Source organism: Hermetia illucens, chromosome 4 (genome assembly GCF_905115235.1).
Source record: "Hermetia illucens chromosome 4, iHerIll2.2.curated.20191125, whole genome shotgun sequence".
Classification (NCBI taxonomy): Eukaryota; Metazoa; Arthropoda; class Insecta; order Diptera; family Stratiomyidae; genus Hermetia; species Hermetia illucens.
The window spans coordinates 164772125-164798025 of NC_051852.1; the positions used below are offsets into that span (position 1 = coordinate 164772125).

The 25901-nt window shown below is 44.5% G+C and overlaps 1 protein-coding gene across 1 annotated transcript in view; it reads right to left on the reverse strand.

The window, feature by feature from the left end:
- Window positions 1-23118, reverse strand: part of LOC119655215 (flocculation protein FLO11-like) — a 47513-nt gene extending 24395 nt beyond the window's left edge. Inside the window, exons 1-2 of the mRNA XM_038060991.1 lie at window positions 22652-23118; window positions 1267-1332 (exon numbers count right to left, since the gene is read on the reverse strand). Coding sequence (XP_037916919.1) covers window positions 1267-1332; window positions 22652-22742 — 157 coding nt within the window. The 5' untranslated portion in view covers window positions 22743-23118. The remainder of the gene's footprint in view (window positions 1-1266; window positions 1333-22651) is intronic.
- Window positions 23119-25901: the final 2783 nt, after the last annotated feature.

Below are 25901 nucleotides of genomic sequence, written 5' to 3' on the forward strand. Positions count from 1 at the left end.
TGAAATTTAAAATGTTGATAATTTATAAAATGCAATGTTTTTCGAAAAGGGTCTTTGAGAGTCTTGTTAGATTGTACCATAGAAATGATTCTCGCCGTTAGTGAATATAAGGCGGGGAGCTTATTATAGGAAATATCTACCCCTTCGTTCCCTCATTACAATGAAAACGCCTAAGGTAATATCTTTCTACTTTCCTTATATGACTAAAGCAAGCTACTGGAACAACCGGCACTAATATCAGCCTTCAAACCTATCAATAATGATTTATTTAGAAATAATTGAGATAACATTGTATGCAGCGACTCGTTTGCATCTCGTGTATTACGGGCGGAATATGCAGCTTTCAGATAAATCGTGTTGCAATCAATCACTCTTCCAGCAAGGCTTCCTCCTTCAAGCGCCATTTATCTATGATATTCATCAAAAGAATCTAAAATGTACATACGAGTATAATCGGCGAATAATTTACAAATTAGATAGAAAAAAAGATGATGGGCTTGATTACACCTGAACACCTCTGTAAATATTGCTTAATTAATTATTTTCCGTTTTTTCGAATGCCCAATAGTATCTTCCGTGTTGGTCTTTGTACGTTTGATATTTTTCCAATTGTTTAACCAACTCTTTCTCGGTAGAACGCAATAGTTCAATGCTAGTTGGCCCAAGGCCGGCTTGAATTAATCTAGGAATAATATGGGACTAGATTTTTGCTTTATGAATAGATACAATGGAGTTTCCATGATTCCCATCTGAGTAAGCACAATGTTATAGTAATGGAAGAGTTCTAAGGAGTTCTAGTCGAGTCAGATGCAAGCAAAAAGATACACAGAAGAGAAAATCTGAAAACATCAGAGACGCGAACGTGAAATGCGGATAGTGGTTTTACGTATGTAAGAATGTGGTATTAAGAGGTAGAAACGTGCTGTTTACTATGACATGAATAGAATATAAAGAACTTGATTAAAAGGAATGTAAATTACTGGTAATGAGGAGACAGAAGGAAAGGAGTGCAGGAGGAGACGTTGCTCTGGAATCCGAGACCAGACTACTGTGACCCAGTGGGCTGAGAGTGGTATTCGCTCGGTAAAATCGACCTGATGCAACGGAATCCCACACAATGCCATGGATGCACGTATCTGAAATGTCTACAGTATCTGCAATATGTACACAACTATGCAAAATCTACAATCTGGTAATGGAGCGATAATGGCTCTTCTCTTACTTAATTCAACATGAATCCCACCTGTACGCGACGACGGTACTTACATAAACTGCGACCCGCTTTTTCTCTACCGAGTAAAAAGATAAACTCTTCAGCCTCGTCCGATTTATCTGAAAGATATGACGATTTTTATGAATCTTTTATATGTTTCTTTTTTGGTTGTAACACGGGAGACAATTGTGCCCAAAATAGTCAGTTTCAATGTCACCACACTGCAGAAAGTAGCAAGAAAATGCATAATAAGTGGTGCCTATTGTCCTCTTTGTGTCTGGCAGTGAAAGAATAATTGCCTGCGATTGGTTTTTTATTGAATGAAAGTAGCGCTCAGATGGAATCAAACGGATTGTTGGATGGGTTCAGATTTGGCATTTCAATCTAGCAACAGACTTAGGAGCAAAAATTCAGAGCGTGATTGAATTTTAATAGTTTTCGAATGGTGCTGGAGGTAGAGATAAATTTATTCTGGTTTTTGCCCACAGGCTGAAGCAACACTTAAGCAATAGTAATAGCCAGTCAATATACGGTTATTTTATTGAAACAAATTCGCACTAAAATGAAATGCTTTAAGTGTTAGTCTTGAGTAAGAGTAAGGTAATGGAAGAAAACGCCAACACTAGACGATATATGGGGGGTGAAGCCCTGACCTCTTAAAAACGAAGATGTGCATCTACGCAAAAAGTGCTAGAGTATAATCTGTTGAACACAAGCTAACGGATTTCTAGTGTTTTAGTGTTTACTTTGGGGATTTGAATTGGCGTACTGTACTACAATAAGCCATTGAGACGAAATGGGGAGTACCATGGTTGTAATTCGAAAAGAAATAAGTGCTTTTGATTTATCTCCTCCACCATAAACATCCCAGAAGTTGAAAGAACTACTTTACGTCATTTGGTCCCCCACCCAAACACTAGCTTCTTGAGCAACGCTTAACCTCGGTGACTGGATGAGTCTCGTATTTTCAATCACCTTATCGAGTCAAGTTTATATTTTTTTTCAATTATCCTTAACAGAATGTGTTTTTATGGATACGTGTTCATGCAGATTGAAAAAAAACCAAGCTTTTCCAATAGTTTACCGCAAACAGGAATAATCTTGTGGTGGATATAGTATGTACCAGGTGTACTCCTTCCTTCCTTTCTGGTTCTTTTCAATAGATAACGTTCTATGTTTTGTGTCGCTGTTGGTCGCACATACCTGTCATTTTGTTTAGTTATTGTCGCGTGTCTAAATTGCGTAGACGTTTCCCCAAAAAGTTCCTCCAGCAAGTTTTTATCGGGCGTCAAATATGTCGGTGTAGGTACCGAATTTCTAGCATATGCGTCATGCATAGCTTTTCATGTTCAATCAAGGAAAAAAAAGGGTCCGAGAGCCACTGTGCACTTGTGGAAGTTTATGGCGATCGTGCATTAATACTTTGAACATGTGAAATGTGGTTTTGACAATTCAAAAATGGAGATTCTAACCTGAACGATGCCGCACGCTCTGGTAAGCGAAAATCGTTTGATGACGCCGAATTGCAAGCATTATTGGATGAAGACAACACACAAACACAACGACAGCTTGCAGATACGTTGGGAGTTCAACAATTTCGAAACGTCTGCGAGCCATGGAAAAAATTCAGAAGTGTGGAAAGTGGGTACCGCATGAACTGACAGAGAGGCAAATGGAGGTCCGTAAAGTGACGTGTGAAATGCTGCTTTAACGGGACAAAAGAAAGTCTTTTCTCCATCGTATTGTTACGGGCGACGAAAAGTGGATTGTCTTGGTGGCGTGGTATTCACAAATTACCAGAAAGGTGGGAAAAATGTGTAGAAAGCGATGGAAAATATTTCGAATAAAATAACTGTTACGGTTCCCTTGGAATTATGTGTTTTATTCACAGAAAAAAATGGAAATTAATTAGGAGTACACCTGGTATTTAATATGTAAGACTGGGTCGTGTGGAGGAAAAACCAATCCCAGGGTAAAACTGATATCTTCCCTGTAACTAGTAAAATTTCTCCACTCCAAGCCCTCGAGAAAACACTGACCCTTGGAATTTCAACTTTCAGAGTAGACTCGACAGTGGATGGCCGGATATCCTACCGATCCTACCGTTGCGGACCCAGACCTTTGGCAGGTCAGTCTGTCGGTGATATTCGAGTGCCCTCCCACCCAAATAAGGAATATTGCGTTCCTTCGACCAAGTTCCAACAAAACAAACAACTGGGGCAATTCAACACCAGCTGGCTTGATATATTGTTTCTATTTAGTGGTGATAATACTGCCCAACTGTCGGAACAGATTCGAATGATGCAACCTCATCATTTTTATGGCAAATATTCTTGTGCTGTCAATAAAATGGCCTCCCTATCTTCACCTAAGATATGGTTACCATCTTCCAAAAGGTCGGGATAGTTCCATGGCTGACTCGTCGGTGACGATGATTAGTCTGTAATTCCAAAACACTCGTAACTATTTGTCGGCCATTCTCCACTTTAGGTGATAACGACGGAGTATGTCGTTTCAAAGGCTAATCTGGAAACCATATGGTCGGTCAGCATCAGATCCAGATGTACCTATGACCGTATGATTGACCGTCTTTCCACGCACGAATGGGATCGGAATCGAGCCAATATGCGTCGTTAGCTGCTTTTCCTTTCACCAAATGATTAGGGTCTAGATTTCGGATAGCTTCGAGTGCACTCACTGTTGTAGTAATGCTCAGGCAACCTTCCTACTGTCAAGTTCAGTCCCTGCTGCCAAACGATGCATGCATATATCAAAATGGATTTTATTATGTTATATACATCCAATAGATCCATTGTGGTGAAACCCCCGGGGTCTTACCGATCATAGTCCTACAGTGTCAGGGCAATCTGCAGGATAATGTTCCTGGACACGGTGCTTCCACGTTAGATTGCAGTCGAAATGTACTCCTAAATACTTGATTGTTGGCACAGCTGGATTTCTGCCCCTGAGAAGCGGGTAGCGTATTGTTGCCCCACCTAATGTCCCTGGTGAACATAAATAGCCCAGTCTCAATAACGTTCATCGTGAAACCGTTACGAAGGCACCAACTGTGAATTACCTCCAAAGTTACACTCAAACGGTCTCATACACTCTCCGCTAAATTGACGATAATTATTATGGCTAGATCTTCCACATGTGTATGCATCATCATCATCAACGGCGAAACAACCGGTATCCAGTCTAGGCCTGCCTTAATAAGGAACTCCAGACATCCCGGTTTTGCACCGAGGTCCACCAAATCGATATCCCTAAAAGCTGTCTGGCGTCCTGACCTACGCCACGCTCCATCTCAGGCAGGTTCTACCTCGTCTTCTTTTTCTACCATAGATATTGCCCTTATAAACTCTCGGGGCTGGATCATCCTCATCCATACGGAGTAAGTGACCCGGCCACCGCAACCTGTTGAGCCGAATTTTATCCACTACCAGACAGTCATGGTATCGCTCATAGATTTCGTCGTTATGTAGGCTACTGAATCGTTCATCCTCATGTAGGGGGCAAAAAAAAATTCTTCGGAGGATTATTCTCTGGAACGCGGCCAAGAATTCACAGTTTTTTTTTCGCTAAGAACCCAAGCCTCCGAGGAATACATGAGGACTGGCAAGGTCATAGTCTTGTACAGTAAGAGCTTTGACCTTATGGTGAGACGTTTCGAGCGAAATAGTTTTTGTAAGCTGATATAGACCGATCCCAGGGTAAAAATGATGCCTGCCTCAAAACTAGTAAAATTTTTCTATTTCAAATTCTTAAGAAAAGTCTGGCTCGCAGGAATTGCCCTGCTGGACGCTTCAGGTATGAAAGGTTTTATGTATTTCTTTTATAAAGACATGTGAGTGTCGATTTGTTCCATTAAGAACAAACTTCCGTGACGGCCGCCTGCCTTTTCCGGCTAACATAAACAACTTGTCAAGCAGCTTAAGTCTTTTTTATCAAAATGTGAGAGGCCTATGTACCAAGCTGTCGTGTTTCAAACTTTCTGGCTTTCCAACACCATCTAATCTGCATCACTGTACCGACGTTAGATGATAGGATTTTCAGCTCTGAGCTCCTCGTGAAGGTCTCTACCTTTCGCCCCGACAAAGGCCGAGTAGCTTCAGACAAGTCAGCTGGTGGAGGTGCCTTGATCGCGGTTAAGTCCCCCTTGCGACCCGAATCCATCTTTTCGTCATCTACTACGCCCAATGATTGTATCACCTTACGTGATTTCCCTCCTAACGTCGGTCCTTTTATTGTATACTATACATCCCTTGCCTCAGCCCATCTTATCTGCACGATGAATTCTTTGACAGTTTTTCAGAAGTCCGTACTGTAACTTTCCTCTCTCTTCCCTTCATTGCCTGTGGTGACTTTAACCTCCATTTGCTGTCCTGGCCTAACATTCCCGGCCCACCACAATTTCCAATTTGTCCCTCTCATCCGTCTCTCACTTTCATGAACACCTGTGCTGCTCTTCAGTTCAACCATACCACAAATCATCTAAATCGCACTCTCGATCCAGTCCTCTCCAACATGCTAGAGCGGCTCTTTTCTCAATTTTCTCTTGCTCTTTCCTATGTTGCTCCTGATGCCCATCATCCAGCTCTTGAGTTTCAGGTACAACTGTCACGCTTCAACTCCCATACTATGCACAAGCCCTCTAAACTCAACTTTCGTAAGGGTAACGTTTAGGGTTTGAATTTAGCCGTGGCGTCAATCAACTGGGCTCCCATTCTCTCACGATTAACCTGCGACCAACCTTCCTCTCCTTTTATTCCATTTTGTCTGACCTCCATCCTAATTACATTCCATCCCCTCCCAAATTCCTGAACTCCTACCCCCGATGGTTCACCACCGAAATCTATAAAAAACTTCGTTTGAAGCAAACTGCGAAGAGAAAGTTTTTATCTATCGGAAGCCGTGCAGACTTTGACCATTTCAGCGCTCTGCGAACTTCAGTTACATCGCTGATAGGTAAGTTTAAGAAGGATTATTTGGATAGTCGAATTGGCGCGTGGTAACTTGAAGTATTTCTGGTCTCACATCCGTAACGCCTGAAATGCCTCCCAGTTCCTTCCCACTTTCATCAAATTCTCTGCTCCACTCCACTCCTCAGCTATACTGTGATTTACTTTGCAGTTACTTCTCCTCGGTGCATAACTCCCTCTTCCTCTTCTTCCTCTCTCCCCCTTCTGAGTACAGCTTCCTCCGCATATTCAGCCATTTCCCTCTTTACTCCCTCTTTGGTGGAGTACCTCATCGACAACCTTGATGCCGATGTCGGACCCGGCCCCGATGATCTTCCTAAACTCTTTTTGATTAAAACCTCTAAGTTCATTTTCCTTCCGCTCTGCATTATTTTCAATAAGAGTCTCATTTTCCCAGTCAGTGGAAAGAAGCCCTTATTTTTCCCATTCACAAAGGCGGTAGCCATACTCTTGCTCTGCTCCTCTCATCCTCTTCCAAGATCCTCGAGTGGTATGTCAATGACTGGTTAACCACCGACATTGCTACCTTATCGCTAAGGAGGAGCACGGCTTCATAAAACGTCGGTCCACTGTTACCAATCTTCACCAACTTTGTGGCCAAATCCCTCAACTCTCGGCAGGAAGTCCACATCATTTACACGGACTTTTCTAAGGCCTTCGATTCCGTTAATCACGAGAATCTATTGTCCAAACTAGCCTCTCTCAACATTCCTCCATCACTTATTACATGGCTTGCCTCCCACCTCTCCATCCGATCTTGAAGAAGAAGTGAAGAAGAAGTACAATCATCAAAGGAAACGCTTCTTTTGATGGTTGCACTTCTAGTCCTTTTCCCCTTCCTCTTGGGTGGCAGAAGGATCCATTCTAGGACCTCTTTTACTTTTATTCTTTATTAACTACCTCCCCTCTATCCTTACTTGTCCTTATTTGTTATACGCCGATGACGTCTAGCTGTTTTCCGCTGTTTCGTCCCCAATGGACTGTGCTTCCCTGCAGGAGAATCTGGATACTTTGGTCCATTGGTGCACAGTTAAAAAGTTGGCTCTTAATGTCAGCAAATGCGACTCGGTGTGTTCTCGCTCTCCCACCCCTCTCTACTCTCTTGATGGTTGCTCTTTGTCTTATCTCAACTCTATTCTCGCCTTCAACGAAAAACCCCATTTTGACAGCCACTACTTCGATATCACCAACCGTGCTTCGAAAATGTCAGGTCTCAAACTACGTTCCTGTATTGGTTTCTTTTCGGTCCAACCCTCCATAATGCTTCCGTACCTTTTGTCTCCCTTACCTTCAACAATGTAGAATCTTCCTCGATCTTTACACCCTCTTCAAACTCTTTACCGGCCTAATAGACTGCTCCGCCTCTGCTGATATCGCTGACTTTTTTGGTGTACCCTTCGTGGATCTCGAAGTCTTTTTCCAGTCCCTGATCTCGAGATTAAGTTGGAGTTATAATGCATTACTCAGCGGATGCGTAGGAGTTTGTACTCATTTGGAGGTGAGCGTGCATGGGTATGTTTATGCGCAGGTCGGGTAGGTGGGAGAAAAACACCTACCCCTGGACAAAAATGGCTATGGGAAGGACACTCAGACCAAGAAAGCAATATAGAAGAAGAAAGGAGAGAGAAACTTACGATGCAGAGACTCGGAACCCCAGTACCGCCGGCTTTTGGGAGTGGTCAATCAGGCTTCCAGCCGTCGATGTCCCATGGCTGCAATGCTTCCGTGGTGGATTGCTTGGCCACAGTAGCATTGAATACTACAAGTAGCCTGGAGAAAGAGGCATTTAAAGGAGTACGTCATTCCCGAGAAGGCCTATTCCAAAAATACGGAAAAGTGCTTCACAAACTGACCATTCATTAGCCCATAGTGGGGTGACTGCACCTGATCCGGAGAAGCCGCAGAATTAATGTTTGATTTGACGATCCTGCGATCACCACGAAGTTAACGTTGGTGAAGGTAGGAAATTAAGGAAGTTCTCGGAAAGCTAATAAATCCGAAAGTGCCCAGTGGGAAAACCAAGCAGACGGACAAATCATCGTTTGCCCTACGGGGAGCCTCGAAGAAATCAAGCGTCACTCAGGCAACACAAGTGACAACCCCCTCAAAATTCAAACCGCTGTAAGCTTGAAAAGAAGAGTAGAGGGGACGCGAACGATTCTTTTGGATCCTCGCAGGACACGAAAAAGAAAAAAGGCTGGAAAGTGATCAAAATCATCGAAACAGCGACGTCGGCTCCAATCGACCCAAAGACAGTAAAGCCCCAAAAAGGAACCAAGGAAGCATCGACCAAGGTTGGAGGAAACAAAAATTGGACACGTAAAAAAGATTACGGCTCGAATTGATTGTCATCTCGAAAAAGGATGATATAAGTTATGTCGATATCCTCACGAAGGTCAAATCTGATCCAGAGCTGATGGACCTTGGAGAAAGCGTCAGCCCAATCAGATGCTCCCAAAAAGGAAATTGATGCTGGAGCTGAAGAAGTCTTGGAGCAAAACGGATGAAAATTTCCTCGGTAAGGTGGAGAAGTCCTTAGGGGAAGAGGGACAAGTACGGACCAGAAAGTAAGAGATTGTGATACAATGTAAGGGCATTGATGCAATCACGAACAAGGAGGACTTCCATGACGCCTTAGAAAAGCAGTTTCGGCAAGTATATGTGAACCTTCGAGGTAGGCATAAGCAGGCTACAAGGACCAGCAAAGGAGAATAGTTCAAGGAACTTTGCGCAGAGGCAGGCCAAAGCCCCTGGGAAACAGAGTACAGGGTGGTTATGAAGAAGATGAGAGGGCGACCACCGCAAGTGACCTACCGCATATTCTGCTCGAGATTGTGATAGCGCTCTTGTCCCCGGAGAAAGTGGAGCGAAAAAAACATAGACAAGCAGAAGACGAGGCAGACTCTGCCTGAGATGGAACGATGGCGTAGGTCATGACGCCAGACAGCTTTTAGGGATGGGTTAGCTCGGTGCAAAACCGGGATGTCTGGAGTTCCTTATTAAGTCAGCCCTAGACCGAATAACGGTTGTTGCGCCGTTGACGATGATGGTGTCCCTGGGGTCCTCAAGTTCGGATGCGTTACCGCCCCGCGTGATCGCTGCGATGTACGGCAGGTCCTCCTTCTCGCGGAGAATCTTGTCCGCAATTTTAGCCTGGGCTTCAACATCGACGTGTGCCGTAACGCTTAATATCTCCCGGACACGGGTGGGTAATTTTTTAAGCCAAAACATGCGAAGTGTATCTTGGCCTAGATGTTTACCGACAAGGTATCGCATGCGCCGTAGTAATTGTGTTGGCCTAGAATCGCCCAACTCTAGATTGGATAACGCCTTTGCCAAAGCGTCTTTCGGGGATTCCGCGAAACGATTTATTAGCTTGCTTTTAGCTCAGCGTATTTATTGTCTTTTGACGGATTCTCGATGGTGTCCGTTATCTCGTCGAGAACGGACATGTCAAGCGCGGCGAGGACCGAGTGGAATTTGGCGCAGTTGGACTCAATTCGGCTACTAGCAAATTGTGATTCGATGTGACTAAACCACAATTTTGGTGGCCGCCAAGATGCAACTATTTTCACCTGGACGGAGTCGACATAATCGGGCGGATAATACGGCTGAAGATCGGGACTGTCGCGTGTTGGTGTAATAGGCGTTTTCAATATGGCCGCCAATTGGGACTGCGATGTTTCACTTGCGCCGGCCTCGTGTGTGGGCTCGGGGGAATGTGGATCGTCAGGCATGACGCTCAGAAATTAAAAAAAAACGTAGCTTGCGTTTTATGATGACAATAAAATGCAGGTTTCCGGTGTCGGAAAACGTGGATCGATACTCCGTTGCTGCTGGATGTCGTGAACTCGCTGACGCACCGTCTGATTGTCACCACGATGCGACGTGCGATGTGCGATGTTCTACTGCCCGCGTTGGGTGCGCGAAAAAAAAACGGAACTATCGGGGTCACCACTATGGGTACTTGGATTATCCAGGAGAGGCCTAGGAATTATCTTAGAGTCTCTTCTGAGGGTGGTAAGGGGGAGCATAGCACTGGGTTACATACCAAGTGCATGGAGACGGGCAAAAGTGGTCTTTATTCCGAAAGCGGGTAAAAAGGATCCTTTTCACCCTAAATCGTTCAGACCAATCTGCCTAACATCGTTCGTACTCAAAACGGTGGAGAAGGTCATAGAGAACTATATTCTAAAGCGTAATCACCTACATCACTGTCAACACGCTTACCGGGCAGGACGGTCAACTGAAACTGCTCTGTATCAGCTGACAGAGGTACTACGGGACGCCATAGAAACAAAAGAAATTGCACCGTGCGCGTTTTTGGATATCGAAGGAGCATTCGACAACACACCGCACACAGAGATACAGGATGCCCTGAGCCGCATGGGAGTGGGAAACACCCTGGCACTCTGGATTGGCAAAATGCTAGAAAGCAGACAAATAGAGGTACAAACAGGTACAAATTCTATTATCATAAACAGGAAGGTGCAGGAAGGTGGGACTGCGGATCAACCCAACCAAAACCACCATAGTACCATTCACTAGGAGGCGTAAGCTGGATCACCTAAAGCCATAACATTACATGATATGGAGGTGAAACGAGAAACAGAGGTCAAATATTTGGGAATCACGCTAGACCAAAAATTACTCTGGAAGACACATGTCGGAAACACTTGTCGGAAAGCCACGAGGGCTCTGATGACTTGCAGACCCATAGCAGGAAAAAAATGGGGTTGCAGCCCGAACATACTACTTTGGATATATACTGCAATAGTAAGGCCAATGATTACCTATGGAGCGGTAATCTGGGCAGAAAGAACCCAACTCAGCATACAAGCCAGGGAATTACACAAGCTCCAAAGGCTGGCTTGCGTGTGTATCAGTGGGGCAATGAGGACATGCCCAACGGCATCCCTGGAGGTTCTTCTCGGATTAACCCCTCTCCATCTGCACATACAGATGCAGGCAAGGAGATCAATATTCAGGCTGGCCGGTAGTATGAGTGAGGCGGTGAGCTGCCTAAATCGAAGGAAGATTGATATCCTTTCTAGGCGGTATCCCGAATTACTGATACCGAGGGACAACATGACAACGAGGTTTCACTTCGATAAGAAGTTTGAAACACGTTAGAGTAACAAGGCAAACTGGGAGAGCGTGGCTGCGACATACGGCTTAAACCAGCAACTGATTACTTGGTACACTGACGGATCCCTCACAGCAGAGGGAGCGGGTGCCGGTGTCATTGGTCCAAGGAAAATGTACTTTGAGCCAATGGGCAGGTACACTAGCATATTCCAGGCGGAAATTTACGCCATAGACAAATGTGCCTCCTTTAATCTGCAAAGGAACTACAGGGGGCAGAACATAGTTAATCTCACCGATAGCCAAGCAGCGATCAAGGCATTTAGGTCCAACCAGGTGAACTCTAAACTGGTATGAGAATGCCTTGAGAGACTGAATACACTCGGCTCGTCCAACAAGGTCTGGATACTTTGGGTTCCAGGCCATGCTGGGTTGGAAGGCAATGAGGCAGCGGATGAACTAGCCAAGAAGGGAGCAGGGATGCCTTTACACGGGCCAGAACCCTTCTGTGGAATCGGAAACGGTTTCATGGCTATGAATCTAAGAAACGAAGAGAAACGGTTGAGGGAGCTACCAGGGATGGAGCAGTCCCGGGTGCTTATTGGGGGATACGAACCCATGCGTACAAAGGATTGCTTAAACCTCAGCAAAAAGAACATCCGAATCATAGTGGGAATTCTCACTGTTCATTGTCGGCTGAGCTATCACCTAGGGAAGCTAGGGATATCTACGGACACTGCCTGAAGGTTTTGTGAGGAGGAGGGCGAAACCTCTATGCACGTCCTGGGACAATGTTCGGCACTTGTGCAAAGTAATACAAATAATACCAGATGCAAAGCTGAAACTTCTGGAAGTGAAGAACATACTAAAGTTCCTAACGGTTACAGGCCTACTTGAGATACTATGATCAATAGGTACACTATAACCAGTAAAAGGGGCACAATAGTTCTTCAAGGACGCGGTGCGACTTTCCCTTAACAGAATAATAATAATGGGTACTTCGATTCCCATCAAATTAAAACACTGGGGCTTGATTTGGACACCTTTATTCGCCGACGGCTTCGTACGCTACGCGAGAAGTGGAAATGAGACACGATAGATATGTCAAGAGTCCATGTGTCTTCTGTCTGAAATAATCCCTTGTATGGATCGGCATGACTTCCCTCCCTCTTAGATGTTGTGGAGATCGCTGGCGCGTTCGGACAGTACTTTTCGCTAGCGTCATCTTTTAGTCAAACCGGTAAAAACTCATGCATACATCTGGTATATATTTGTAGCCATCATTTCTCCCCAATGGAAATTATATTACGACAAAAGGCAAACGAAGGACTAAATAAATAATTGGAATAAATTATCTTTTTGCCGTAAAATGAAACGAATTAGCTAAACGGAACTAGTAACTTTCATGATTATTTATGACGCAAAACTAATCATTTGAATTGTGTCGAAAAAACGGGGATTCCCCTTTTCAAACCAGGATCTTTCGCATGTAAAATCGAGGTCTCCTAATTAGATTAATCAATAGAGATAGATGGCACGGGAAACATTGTATGTATAATTGATTCAAGATAATATCTTGAGATTAGAACACGAAATCTTGCTTGGGGATAAGATTTACGTAAATAGGGTGTAAAGTATCTGATGGTTCCGGGAGTCTGTGGCTATCTTTTGGGTAAAGGTTGTTAGGTTGATTTTTAAGCCTAGGGACAATGTAAAAGCTATTTCAGCTATAAAATGATGAAGTTATACCAAAATTAAGAAAGAATAGAAGAAAGGAGTCCAGTTGAAGTCCAGTATCGAACTGATTGCTTCCTGTTAAGGCTATCATAGTAGATTTGTATCTTTTTCTATTTTTAGAGTTTCATAGGTGAATGGATCTATATTAGTCTAATTTGTCAAACCATCATTTCATCTTTCGTCAATACCGCCCAAAACGTAAGCTTGTAGCTATCTTTTTTTCTAAAAAACCAGTTCCACCTTACAAGCACACTCAGTGGATCTTCCACAAAAAAAACCTTAAACAGCTTAAAATTCCGATATGACTATATGCAAAATAGCTAATAATACTACACTTCATACCTGTTTATCTCAATTTCCGTCTTTCATCCGCCTTAATATCCGATTTATCTAAAATCGTGTGGCGCAGCCTCACTCGCTGGTCACGATACCTCGAATTACTGCGTGGATCATAGGTAAAACCCGTCCCCAGTGTCGGTTTTGGTCATCTTGAAAGCTTCAGTCGGAACTGCTTGGACTGGAGGCCTGTAGTCAGATACATCTAGTATCTAAATTATACATGACCGCAGTAATGAATTCCAACTGGTTTTCGACTATTATTCGCTGATTTATTGGAGATAATCACGGAACGCTTAGGATATAGTCACTCAAAAATTGGCAGTAAATTTGCGATTCGTGATAAAAATCCGCCAGAGACAATTGGGTGGTTATTTTCGTATTTTACACCGTTGTTATTGCTGGAACCTCCAAAAAAATTGACAAGGTCATATTCGGAATGGAGAGTTGGGTACATGTGTAATGCCAGCAAGGGTGATGACTGTTCTTCAGAGCCAGGAACTCAATGCTGGGAAGTCGCGGTTGGGTTTTGGTATTGGGCGACACTGACTTCAGATATTGGCCTGAAATAAGGTCACTATATCACCTGCTAATGAATGGGTACTTGAGCAGCTTTTCTGCAAGACAACACATCAAGCCATTGGGAACTGCAAACCACTTGGACTCAGAGGTGAATTGCTGACTAGATCGCGTGAGTAACGTCTACGTCCTTTAGAAATCGAGCTAGTTCCGTTGCAGTGAGAAGTGATCTTGGGTTGTAATATCCAACTATTGTCTTGACTCTAGGCTTTATTCTGTTTAGTTGGATTGTGATATAATACGGGAAATAGGAAGTATCGAATACTCTCTTCCGGGTTTGTTATCGAGCGTTGTTTTGATTATATTCGCACTTCCAATATCCGGCACCTAGTCATGCCCTGGCTTCATTTTGATTGCAATTGTTAATAATTCTAACTTGCAACGCTTTTCAGATTTATAAAGTACGAAAAGTTGATTTAAGCAAAAAGGTAGAGTATCTTAGTTTGACTTTGAAGTTATTTCTACAAAATGAGGCTCGAAAATCTCGGCTACCCAATTTGGTGAGAATATTTAACGAAGGCAGGCACTAGTGGATCAGGAATTATTGCTCCTCCCTTATTGATGTGTGAGAGGGTGCGGGGTTAACCATCTGAGTTCTCTGAGTTGCCGTCGTCCGAAAAGTGCTTAATACTGCTGAGGATCTGGAACAACTTGGGCTCCAGAATAACCTCAACACCTGGGGTCAAGCAATGCACTACAGGATAGACTGACGCGGAATATAGCTCACTGGGATCAACCTATCTCTCTCTGAAAGTGAGCTGTCTCTCTTCTAGGGTGATGAGTGGCCGAGTCAAGGTCAACTTTGGCATACGTCTAAGATCAATATATCAGACGTCAGGAAGAAGACACGCCTCAATGGCGCAGGTATTAAATGGTACTTGCGTTACCTAAGGGATGCCTGCAACCAGAAGAGACCTTAAAGAAGGCTTAGGACAGACCTAAGCCATCGCAGCCAAGAATGCGGAGAGCAGCGGAAATTAGCCCACACGAGGAAAATGCACCCAAAAACCCAAACCTGAATCCAAGAGGGGAGAAAACCAGCGTAGGTCAGGGGTGAAGGTAGAAATCAGGAAGCCCGCCATTAGCTTTGCTAGTACGATCAAGGGTTTTCGACTAGCCATACGGCCAAAAACGTTTCCTTGTCGTCAGGCAGATTTGCAAGGAATGGACTGCGAAGTTTGTGTTCACCGAGATACACTTTCGACCAGGTCACATACTGGTGTACTGCCCGACGGAGGACACTGCGGAGTGGCTTAGGACTACAGTCCCTAAATTACTATATTGGGAAGGAGCAGAACTGTCGACACGTGCTAGGGATGATATACCATGAGCACACATGGTGACAATGTTTCTTCCTAAAGCTCCAGCAATAGAGAGCGAAGATCTTATAAGGTCTTTTAATTGCTTAAAATGAGGATCCCCTTACGCGATTATAGAGAGTCTTCAGAAGCAAGGTGGAGGGCAAGGGTGGACTCCTCACGATCGGGGTAGATGACCGACCCTGGAGGCGATCAAACGTCGAAGTTGCCATTTCAACTATAAATTCGATAACATACCTGGGCACGTGCATAAGAAAAAGCCGAAGAAAGACACTTCGGAGGAGAGACATCGGGTGAAGAACCTATCGAGGTCACCGAAGGAATTTTGGAGTCTATACACGCTGAAAGAAGTGGATCAAGAAGAGAAGTAGACCTGCTGCCCAGTGAAGAGGAGAGGCTGGACGATCTAGACCTAAATATTCTAGAGCTTAGTGACTAGTGGATAGTGACGAGTAAAAAAGCGTCATGTTGGAGGAGGGAGGGGGGATACTGCGACAGTGGAGAAGAACTCCAAAGAATAACGGAGCCAATGGCCAGCACTAAAATAGCCCAGATAAACCTGCACCATGCGATAGGGGGTAATACACTAAATAAAAAATTACTCGGAAACACTTGTCGGAAGCTGCAAGGGCTCTGCTGACTTGCATTGACCTGCAGCTGGAAAAATGTGGTTGCTCCCCGAAGATACTACTTTGGATATATGTATGGAGCAAATGGGTAAGCACACTAGCATATTCCCGACAGAAATATACGCCATAGACAGATGTTCCTCCTTTAATCTACAAAGGAATTACAGGGGGTAGTACATTGCTATTCTGAACGGCAGAAAAGCGGCGATCATGACACTTAGGTCCTATCTGGCGAACTCTTACCTGGTATGGAAATGCCTTGAGAGGCTGATTACGTTCGGCTCACAGAATAGGAACTATACTGGGCGAGCACAGCGGGTATGGAGCAGTAGGAGCTTATTGGGGGATACGAACCCAAACGCACAAAGAATTTTATAAACCTCCCTAAGAAGAACCTCCGGATTATAGCGGGAATCCTCACTGGTCACTGCCCACTAAACTACCATATGGGAAAGCGAGAGATATCTACGGACACTACCTCCATACACGCTCCGGGCTAATTTCTGGCGCTTGTGCAAAATAGGTCGAGCCATCTGGGAGAATAAAGTTCTGACGGTTATAAGTTTGCAACTGGCCTAATACTTGATAGTTCTCTAAGGTTCAATTCCTCGCTGTATATGAAAGGGGGTGCTAAAAGGTACCGAGGAGGCAAGGGGGCAGCATTTTGTCTTCTGAGCAAATAACAGTATAGAAAAGAAAAGAACCGCCTCGTGCGAGTACCTAAAAACGCTGTCTTCACACGTAAAATCAGCTTTACCACCAACTTCAAGATTCGGCGCATCTTGGACTGAAGATGAATGGAATACTCAAATTAGAAGGGTCTCCTTCGCAAATGAGGAATCAATCAAAGAAAAAGCTCATACATCTGGTCACAATAAAACAAATTCTATGGCCTTTTATAGAAAAGTGCACCTATCTTCGCAACCGACACCTGGCTTCGTGAAATTCTGAAACAGGACCCCCTGATATCCTACCCACAGCTGCACGTTACAGCTACTTCGGCCGGCAAGTCACCGTTCATCCCCTCTTCTAAAAATCATAAAAATAACATGGTTATAACTTGCGTTCCCTTTTACATCGGAGGATAAGAGTTGAGGAAGCAATGAAACCAAAAGGGCCTATACAATGGTTGTGTCCAAACTGTTGACAATTAAGAAATTGTCAAGAGTTTGGACACACAATTTCTTAATTGTCAAGAGTTTGGACCCACCAAGTCATACTGTGCACTTCTAAGTGCATTCAACATATGGGGCCACAGCTAAACGTCCATTAGACAAGGAAGGTCGCTCTACCCAAAAATAAAATAAGAAGCTACAAGAAGCATTGAAAAAGGAGAAATATAAAGATTTGCAGTGTCCGGATGGCTCAAGTGTTTAAGAGTGCTGGGCTGTCATAGTGGCAGGTCGCGGTTCAAATCTCACTGGTGGCAGAGGGATGGGATTTGTTATCGTGCCTGCATGTCGGGTACCAGTCGACTCCGCTTCGAATGAGTATCTGAGTCAAATCAGGCTAATAATCTCGGGCGAGCGTAATACTGACCGCATTGCCTCCTACAGTGTTACTGTAGGGTACCGTTACGGGCTTAAATGAAGTGCTTTAACAAACTTCAAGACCCTGATCCAATATAGATTGTTGCGCCAACGATTATTATAAAGCTATGAAGTGCTTCCTTGAAAATCTAACACCTTTTCCGTCCACGAATTACTCCCTTTGGAGAGCGGTGAAGAAGCTCAATATGCTAATCCCGCGCGAATTATCAATCCGATTGTCACATTGAACCTTGCCAACGTGGAGGAAATTTTGCTGACCTGAAATTTTGGTTTTACACTGAAACTTCGTGCGGATCGGAGCTTCTCTCGCGCGCATTACGCACGCATCTTAATTGTGCTTTCCGTTTTATCCTGTTTGAATTATCCCTGGAATATTCACACGTTCGAAAGTTACAGCAGCAAAGACGATTGTGCAGTCACAGATAAAGTTTGATGGATCTACTATAAATGACTACACACCTATTAAGGTTACGATGTTCAGTAGGAATATAAAAGTAGGTGTTGATCCCCTGGAGAGAAATATGTCTAAAGCACAATGAGCACGCATGCACGTCGCAAGGTTCGATTCTTACGCAACTCCAACTGTCGAAAACGGAAAGGTCGGCCAAATTGCGAATGAAGTGTTAACAAAGTATCATCCGTGTCATAACGCGAAAGTTCGATTTTCTCAACTTTTCTGCGTGCGACATTGCAAGACGTAGTCATTGTGGATTGTCGTATATAATTGTGTGTAATGGAGTTCATTTGGCAGCTCTCTCAAGTCACACGCATGCACGCACACAGTCATTGTGTTTTAGCCATTACTGTGCAGTGAGACTGAGGATGAAAACATTCCATCTCATGTCTGCTTGTCTGACATGGCATGGTTTCCAAGCTGACAAGTCCACCGATGATGCCTTCATACATGTGAAAAAAGTTAGTGTCGATTTTTGCTAGTAACTACGTCCTTGGAATCTTTGTAGATTTCATTGGCTTCCTGTGATTGCCGAAACTTTGTGGGCGTGGCTGTTAGGAATTAGCTCTTTGGAAAAGCAATTTTCTTGGTAGAAAGACATGCCATCTCAGAGGGTTTCCGTGATGCCATTAAAGAAGTCGAACGATTTGATGATCGGCTGATGAAGCTCACCATTATATCAGCTGATCGCACTATTCACTTCTTCACCGCGTATGCACCACAGACAGGTCGACCTGATGCCGAGAAAGATGCCTTCTGGCAACTTCTCGATGAAAAGACTTGTCACGTGCCTGCTGACGATTACATAATCATTGCCGGCGACCTTAATGGTCATGTGGGTGAAAAGGCAGACCGTAACAGGTGCCATGGGGGAAAGGGGTTCGGAGCGCGCAATGAAGGTGGCGAGCGTATAATCGATTTTGCAGACACCCATGACCTTGTACTTATGAATACATGGTTCATCAAACGATTGTCTCATCTTCCCACATTTTATAGTGGGAACAATAAAACGCAAATCGACTATATTCTCATAAGACGCCAAAATTTTACCACTGTCACTGCTTGCAAAGTCGTTTCCTATGAGGCCATCGCACCTCAGCATCGGCCGTTGATTGCCGTCCTGTGAATTAAGCCACCGATAAAACGGCGTGAGGAACGCACTGGCCCGCCGCGCATTAAATGGTGGCGATTTGTTGAGAAGAAAGAAGAAACGGCCTCACTCATACGATTGCCAATCATTACGAATATGGAAGAATCATGGAACCAAACGAAAGACACGATCCACAAAGCGGCCTCTGCAACCCTCGGGGTCACCAAGCCGGGTAAGCGGTACATCAACCGAGATACTTGGCTTTGGAATGATGATGTTGAAATGAAGGTCCGTGAAAAGAAACGCCTCTACCACAAATTTCTCGACGATAAAACCCCTGCTAATTGGCAAATTTATAAGAATGCCAACCGGGAAGCAAAGAAAACGGTCGCTGTCACCCGAGCGAACCATTTCAAAAATCTTTACGATAAACTGGACACTCGGGATGGCGAGAGAGATCTGTACCGACTTGCTAAAAGCCGTGATGAACACACACAGGATATCGAACACTTCTGTTGTGTTAATGACAAGAACGGTACTTTGCTTACCAACCGTCGAGCCGCAACTGATAGATGGCGAGAATACTTCGAGCAGATTTCAACTGAAGAATTTGCTCATCCTTCACTTCCACAATCATTGCCGACATTTGGAGCAGTTCCACCAGCCAGCGCAACTGAAGTCGAGGAGGCAATAAAACACATGAAATCGGGGAAAGCAACAAGACCTGACGACATCGCATCTGAGCTCTGGAAAGCGAAGGGCTGGGACCCAAAACTGTGGCTCAGTGAATTCTTTAACCGGGTTATTCAGGAAGGAAGAACACCATCTGACTGGCAAGAAAGTACCACTGTTCCAATATGGAAAAAGAAAGGTAGTCCAGCAGAATGTTCAAATTACCGTCCGATCCGGTTACTTTCCCATACCATGAAGATTTTTGAATGCATTCTTGACAACCGTATTCGCGAAATCGTTGAAATAACCGTGAATCAAGCCGGATTTGTCAAGAACTGCGGAACTACTGACGCAATACACGCTGCGCGGTTACTCATGGAGAAACACCGTGAGAAGCATCGCCCTCTTTACATTGCCTTTCTGGATCTAGAGAAAGCGTTTGATCGTATACTACACGAACTCATCTGGTATGCTTTACGACAACACCTCGTGCCAGAAGAACTCGTGCGCTGGGTTCAATTGCTCTACCACGATCCGAAAAGTAAAGTTCGAAGTATGGCGGGTGTATCAAAACCGCTTCGTGTCTCTGTTGGAGTTCATCAAGGAAGTGCCCTCTCACCACTCCTCTTTGTCCTTGTTATGGACACCGTCACACGGGATATCCAACGTCCAGCGCCCTACACACTGCTTTATGCAGATGATGTTTTCCTAGCATCTGATAGCAAAAATGATCTCGAGCAACTTGTTCAAAAATGGAATGATCGCCTCATGCAACACGGTCTCAGATTGAATTTAAACAACACTGAATTTTTGACGACCGATCCCCATGAAACAGACACAATCACTGTCAGCGGCAGTCATCTGCCCAGAACTGAGCGATTTAAATACCTCGGGTCAACGCTATCAGCCAATGGAGAGCTGCGTTATGAAATTGCTTCACGCATTAACGCAACCTGGATGAAGTGGCGTTCCACAACTGGTGTCCTTTGTGATCGACGTATCAACGAACGTCTCAAATCTAAAATTTACCGCAATGTCGTCCGTCCAGTCGCTCTCTATGGTTCTGAGTGTTGGCCGACCATAAAAGACAATGAACGACGTCTCGCGGTAGTGGAAACGAAGATGCTACGTTGGACTAGTGGCGTCACACGTTTAGATCACATCCGAAATGAGGATATCCGCGATCGTTATGGGGTTGCACCGATCGTGGAAAAGTTGCGAGAGAGCCGTCTTCGATGGTATGGTCACGCAATTCGTGCAAACGAGAATTCACTTGCCAAGATTGGTCTGAGCATCGAAGTCGATGGTAAACGACCAAAAGGCAGACCTAAACAACGGTGGCTTGATACGCTAGATGGGGATTTGAAAGCCTCGAGGTTGCACCCAGATCAGGCATTCGATAGAGCCACATGGCGAAGCCGATCACGACGAGCCGACCCCGCTTGTGAACGGGACAGAGGCTGAAGAAAAAGAAGAAGATACACACGGTACAACAGTGGGGACGAACTGCGCTGCCATACTATGGCATTGCAGCTTTAGGACGAATTAAGTCGATCAGCGAACTGAAAAAATGGGCTAAACCTGGGGGGCGGACAGTCAACGACTGGCTCGAGGAATCGGTTGACACGTTTGGTGGATTGTAACAGTGGGAACCAGTTTTCCTTTGTTTATTCCGCAGTAATTTATATCTAATTTTTATATCTTTTTTCGACGTAATTAATCGTCCCTCACACAGTCGATGGGTTTTTTCTAGGAAGCTTCCATACAGGTACCGCTTCCTTCTTAGATTTTGCTTAAAAAGGAGAGCGGCAACCAGAAATCTATTTAAAAACCTAAAAAGTTTCATACGCAGTAAGCTCCTCTCCTATTCCATAAGATTGCACTTATTTTTGCAATAAACAATTTCGAAAAAAGCTGGTTGGACCTGTTTTCAAAAAACGTGTATTATAAATTTATTCATGAAGTGAAGAAGACAAATGCAAATGCGAAAAGGTAACGTCCGAATAGTATGCAGTTAAAATTAATAGAAAACAAAAAAAAGATACAATAAAAAATCACTTGACGAGCTTTTTTATGCGCAATAAATCCTACTTTTATGCAAGAATAAAATGCAAACATAGAAGTCGGCACGATCCTCAAGCATTTTCTAGAAAAAACTGTTAAGAGTATCTAGATATTCTGTATCAATCTTGATCTCAGTGAATGTTAATTTAAAGACGGGTTAAGTGCTAACATTTATGGCCCTAACTGGAACCTCTAATTCCTTTCATTGTCTCATAAATGTGAAGAAATCTATGCTGGAACCAGAGTTATTCAATTGAGATTTCAAGACCAAATCGCAGCCAGTCTGTCTATTTTATTATACCGGAAACCTAAATGTTATTAGCATGATTTATCTTTCTAAGCAGATTTCTAAAAACTCGGATTCATTAGCAAAATTAGTCAAAATCAACAAAAAGGTGCCTGCGTCAGCCTATTTACATCACTTAATATTTCGCTAATGAATTCCATCACAGGCGTCCCATTGTATCTGTATCTTTTATCGCACATCGATGTATTTAAGTATTCATGTTCGGATTTGAATATCTTTTCTTTCAGAAAGGCTACTTTTGAATGAATCAAGGATACTCATTTTTTTTTTTCACGGAGTAACTCGACACCTCAGCGTGTTGGATTGATGGCATGGATGTAAGCCAAGTTTCGCCCAAATTGGCAGACACAAGGTCTACGAGTCAGTTTCTAGCTCATTTCGTTTTATGGCTCCGCTAATTTCTGAATGATTAAACACTGAATGTGTACATTATGCATGAGGAGTTGAGCATTACCGACGCGTACATTGCGAATTTCAGAAAGATCTATCAACAACACCCACGCCATGGACAGACTCTGAAGGTGGCATGTGACTCACATCGAGGGCACTGTCAATAACTTATGGTCTACGAATACGCTATATCCACAGATTGAATTAAATATATTAAAAGATATATCATGTAGAACCGCACCTGTATCCGCAGGCAATGGACCAGCCTGACTCACTCCACTTAGAACATTCAAAGTCCCGAGCACCAGCAATAAATCCATCCAACGAGTCATTTTCAATCTTTTAAGATGACTCTGAGTAACACTTCACCAGAACTTCACAGGTCGAATCAGAGTTCTTGACCGTATCTCAGCTGAAAACGTACTGCATCGACGAATAGAACAATCTTCAGAATCACGATCGCGGTTACCACCAACTCGTGGCTTAAGCAGTTTAGTCTTCTCGCGTCGGAGCAATCTTGCACTTTACCTAAGATCACTGGTCAACAAATCTTTTTAAAGTTCCAAACGGTCGATGCTAAGTGTTGAAGTATCTGTACTCGTACACGTATCTATGGTGACGAATAGTTGGTCATCTGCGATACTACTGAGCTCATGAGTCGACTGGTTACCACTTCAGCTACTTCCAAAATGGATAGCGATTAGGCTGCAACAGTAGAAAGACCACAAACTGAATTTCTTGTGAATCTTCTTGTCTTACCGGTGGCGGGTGATAAAACATGTTTTCCAAAGTTGGCGACAGCTTGCGGGATTTCTGTACAAGTTCATCTTATCACCTGAAGATATCTTGAGCCAAAGTTGTCTCCGCTTTGGGAACGAGATACTCTGCATGGAAAAGTTACTGGTAATAGGTAGATTGCTCATGCTTTTTATTAGTTAGGATTTCCTGGAGACGTTCTGCTGGTTAGCTGGAAACTAGAACGTTGCTTGAACTAGCTGCATCTTATTTCCCTAGTAAGATACGAGGTGCAGAATAATGAAACGAACTAAATACATTATTCGGCACAGTATTCCTAGCAGATGGTTTAGATTGCATGTGAGATTAATGCTGACATCGTTTGCAGCTGAATTCAAGCCTACGCGAGTCGCAGAAGGCCGAAGAGAGGGTATCTCCTGATCCATAGCAAGAGCTTCTTAATAGGAGAAGTATCACTGATCACCTCCCTTTAAGTAGTTTACTAATACCCTAGGCAGGTAGGTAGGTATCCGTGGCCGCTCCGAGGAGCCCAATAAACGCTGTGGTGCGCCGTTTTGATGTCACAAACTCCTAAGACAGTGGCTGCTGTTATGAGAGCAGGGAGGCAGAGTCTAGCCGATTCGGAACTTCAGAGTCCGCCCGTAGCATTCACGAAGGAAAGCAGCTCTCCCACCCTGCAGCTTGAAATCAGGACCTCATCTCTGAGGTCCAAAAGAATCGTTTACCCAGTGTCCGTAGCCTGGCTCTAGCTAGAGTAATCTTGAATGCATTTGCACCCGTCTGGCACAGAAGCTCTCGTGATCGGGCTAAATCCTCCTTGACTTGGCACAGCTTGTAAGCCTTCGCCATCTAATCCCCACGGCTGCTAAGTAGTGCGAGTAGACTCCGCCCCTGACAGCCGCCAGCTAAACACCGACTGTATTCACCTGGCTTGGCTAATCCGTCAGCCCGCTCATTCCCTTCTATGTTTCTATGCCCGGGAATCCAGAGGATGGTGACCTTGAGCGTGCCACCCAGACGGTTCAGCGCGTCTCTGTACTGCCCCTCCAGCCTACAGGATCGTCGTTGAGTACAAGGCCTTGATGGCCGCTTGGCTCTTGGCCAGAATGGCTATGTTACGCTTGAGGCTCGGATCTCACTCCAGTCACCGACAAGCTTCCAATATCGTCAGTACTTCCGCCTGGTATACACTGGCGAAACCTGGGAGACCATACAACTCAGATACATTATGTGTATTCGAGAAAACCCCTACACCGACTTTGCAGACCATCTTTGATCCATCGGTGAAGAATACTAAGTCATAACCTTGCAACACGCCACCGGTCTTCCACTTCGCCTTGGTTGGAAAGTCCACAGCAAAGTTTCTCGTGAAGTTCAGCTTGCGTGTGGCATAGTCCGTGGGGAATACCCAGATTTGCCGAGGTACTTCGTCTAGGATGTTACTGTGGCCGCCGTAGGGTTTCGCTGCCCAGCATCCGGACTCTCGTAGTCTGACGGCACTGCACGCTACAACGTATTTAATATGGAGGTCTAGGGGGAGGAGATGCAGGAGTACATCGGGAGCATCTGTCGGGCAGGACTGCAGAGCCCCATCCTATTAAGCTTCCTCCTATTTCATTTTTTGCTCAAAGTCTACCACCATACACTACAGCGATGTACATTCAGAGAATCATCCTTGGCCGGAGACCCAATTTCTTTGCAAAGGTTCTCTTAGCCCTCAGTTCTATGTTCAACCTCCAATTTGGCTTAGGATCCAAGATTACACCTAGATACTTTACATTGGAGGAAGGAGCCAATCTTTGTTCATTCAGCCGTGGTAGATAGAATTCAGGTATCCTTGTCTTGGTGGTGAACAGCATCAGTTGCGTTTTGGTTGGGTTTATGCTGAGTTCGCATCTTGCGGCCCACAGGCAGACCTCTCGCAAGCTCATAATGGACGGAAACATCTCTGACACCAATATCACCAGGTCGTCGGCATACGCGACTACCTCCACCCCGTTGTTGTCCAATGTTCGTAAAATTTCGTCCTCCATCATTAACCAGAGCACCGGACTGGTAGTACCACCCTGGGGCGTGCTTCTGTTCACAGCTCTGGTCAAGTGGTTGCCTTCCAGATCCGACTAGATTATCCCGGTACTTAGCATGAATATAATCCATTGCGTAAGATACCCCTACAATCCAATACTGTTCGAGGCTTCCTTGATGGCCTTGGAACTAACGTTGTTGAAAGCTGCCTCTATATCCAACAAGGCAGCCAGGGTATACTACTTGTACTACAGCGACCGCTCAACCGCGCCAATTACCTCATGGAGGGCGGTTTCTGTGGATTTTATTTTGTGGTAGGCATGCTGGGGCTTAGAGAACGGTGTTCTCTCCATAATTGTCCTTAAGTGGATGTCCAGGACGCGCTTTAGGGTCTTTAATACGAAAGACGTCAGGCTGATTGGTCGAAAGTCCTTCGCAAACTTATGACCGCGCTTGCCCGCTTTTGGTATGAAAACCGCTCGTGCGCGACTCCAGGACCGTTGTACGTATCCTAAAGAGTTGCAGCTCCAGTAAATCTCAACAAGCCACGGCATAACCCTTTCCTGCTGCTTCTGTAGCATGACTAGTATTATACCATTTGGACCGGGAGATTTATGTACGATTTATGAAGCCGTTTATAGTCCAGCCGATCTTATCCTCGGTAAATACCGATTTGACAATCTCGCACTGCTGGGGAGACTGCACACCCT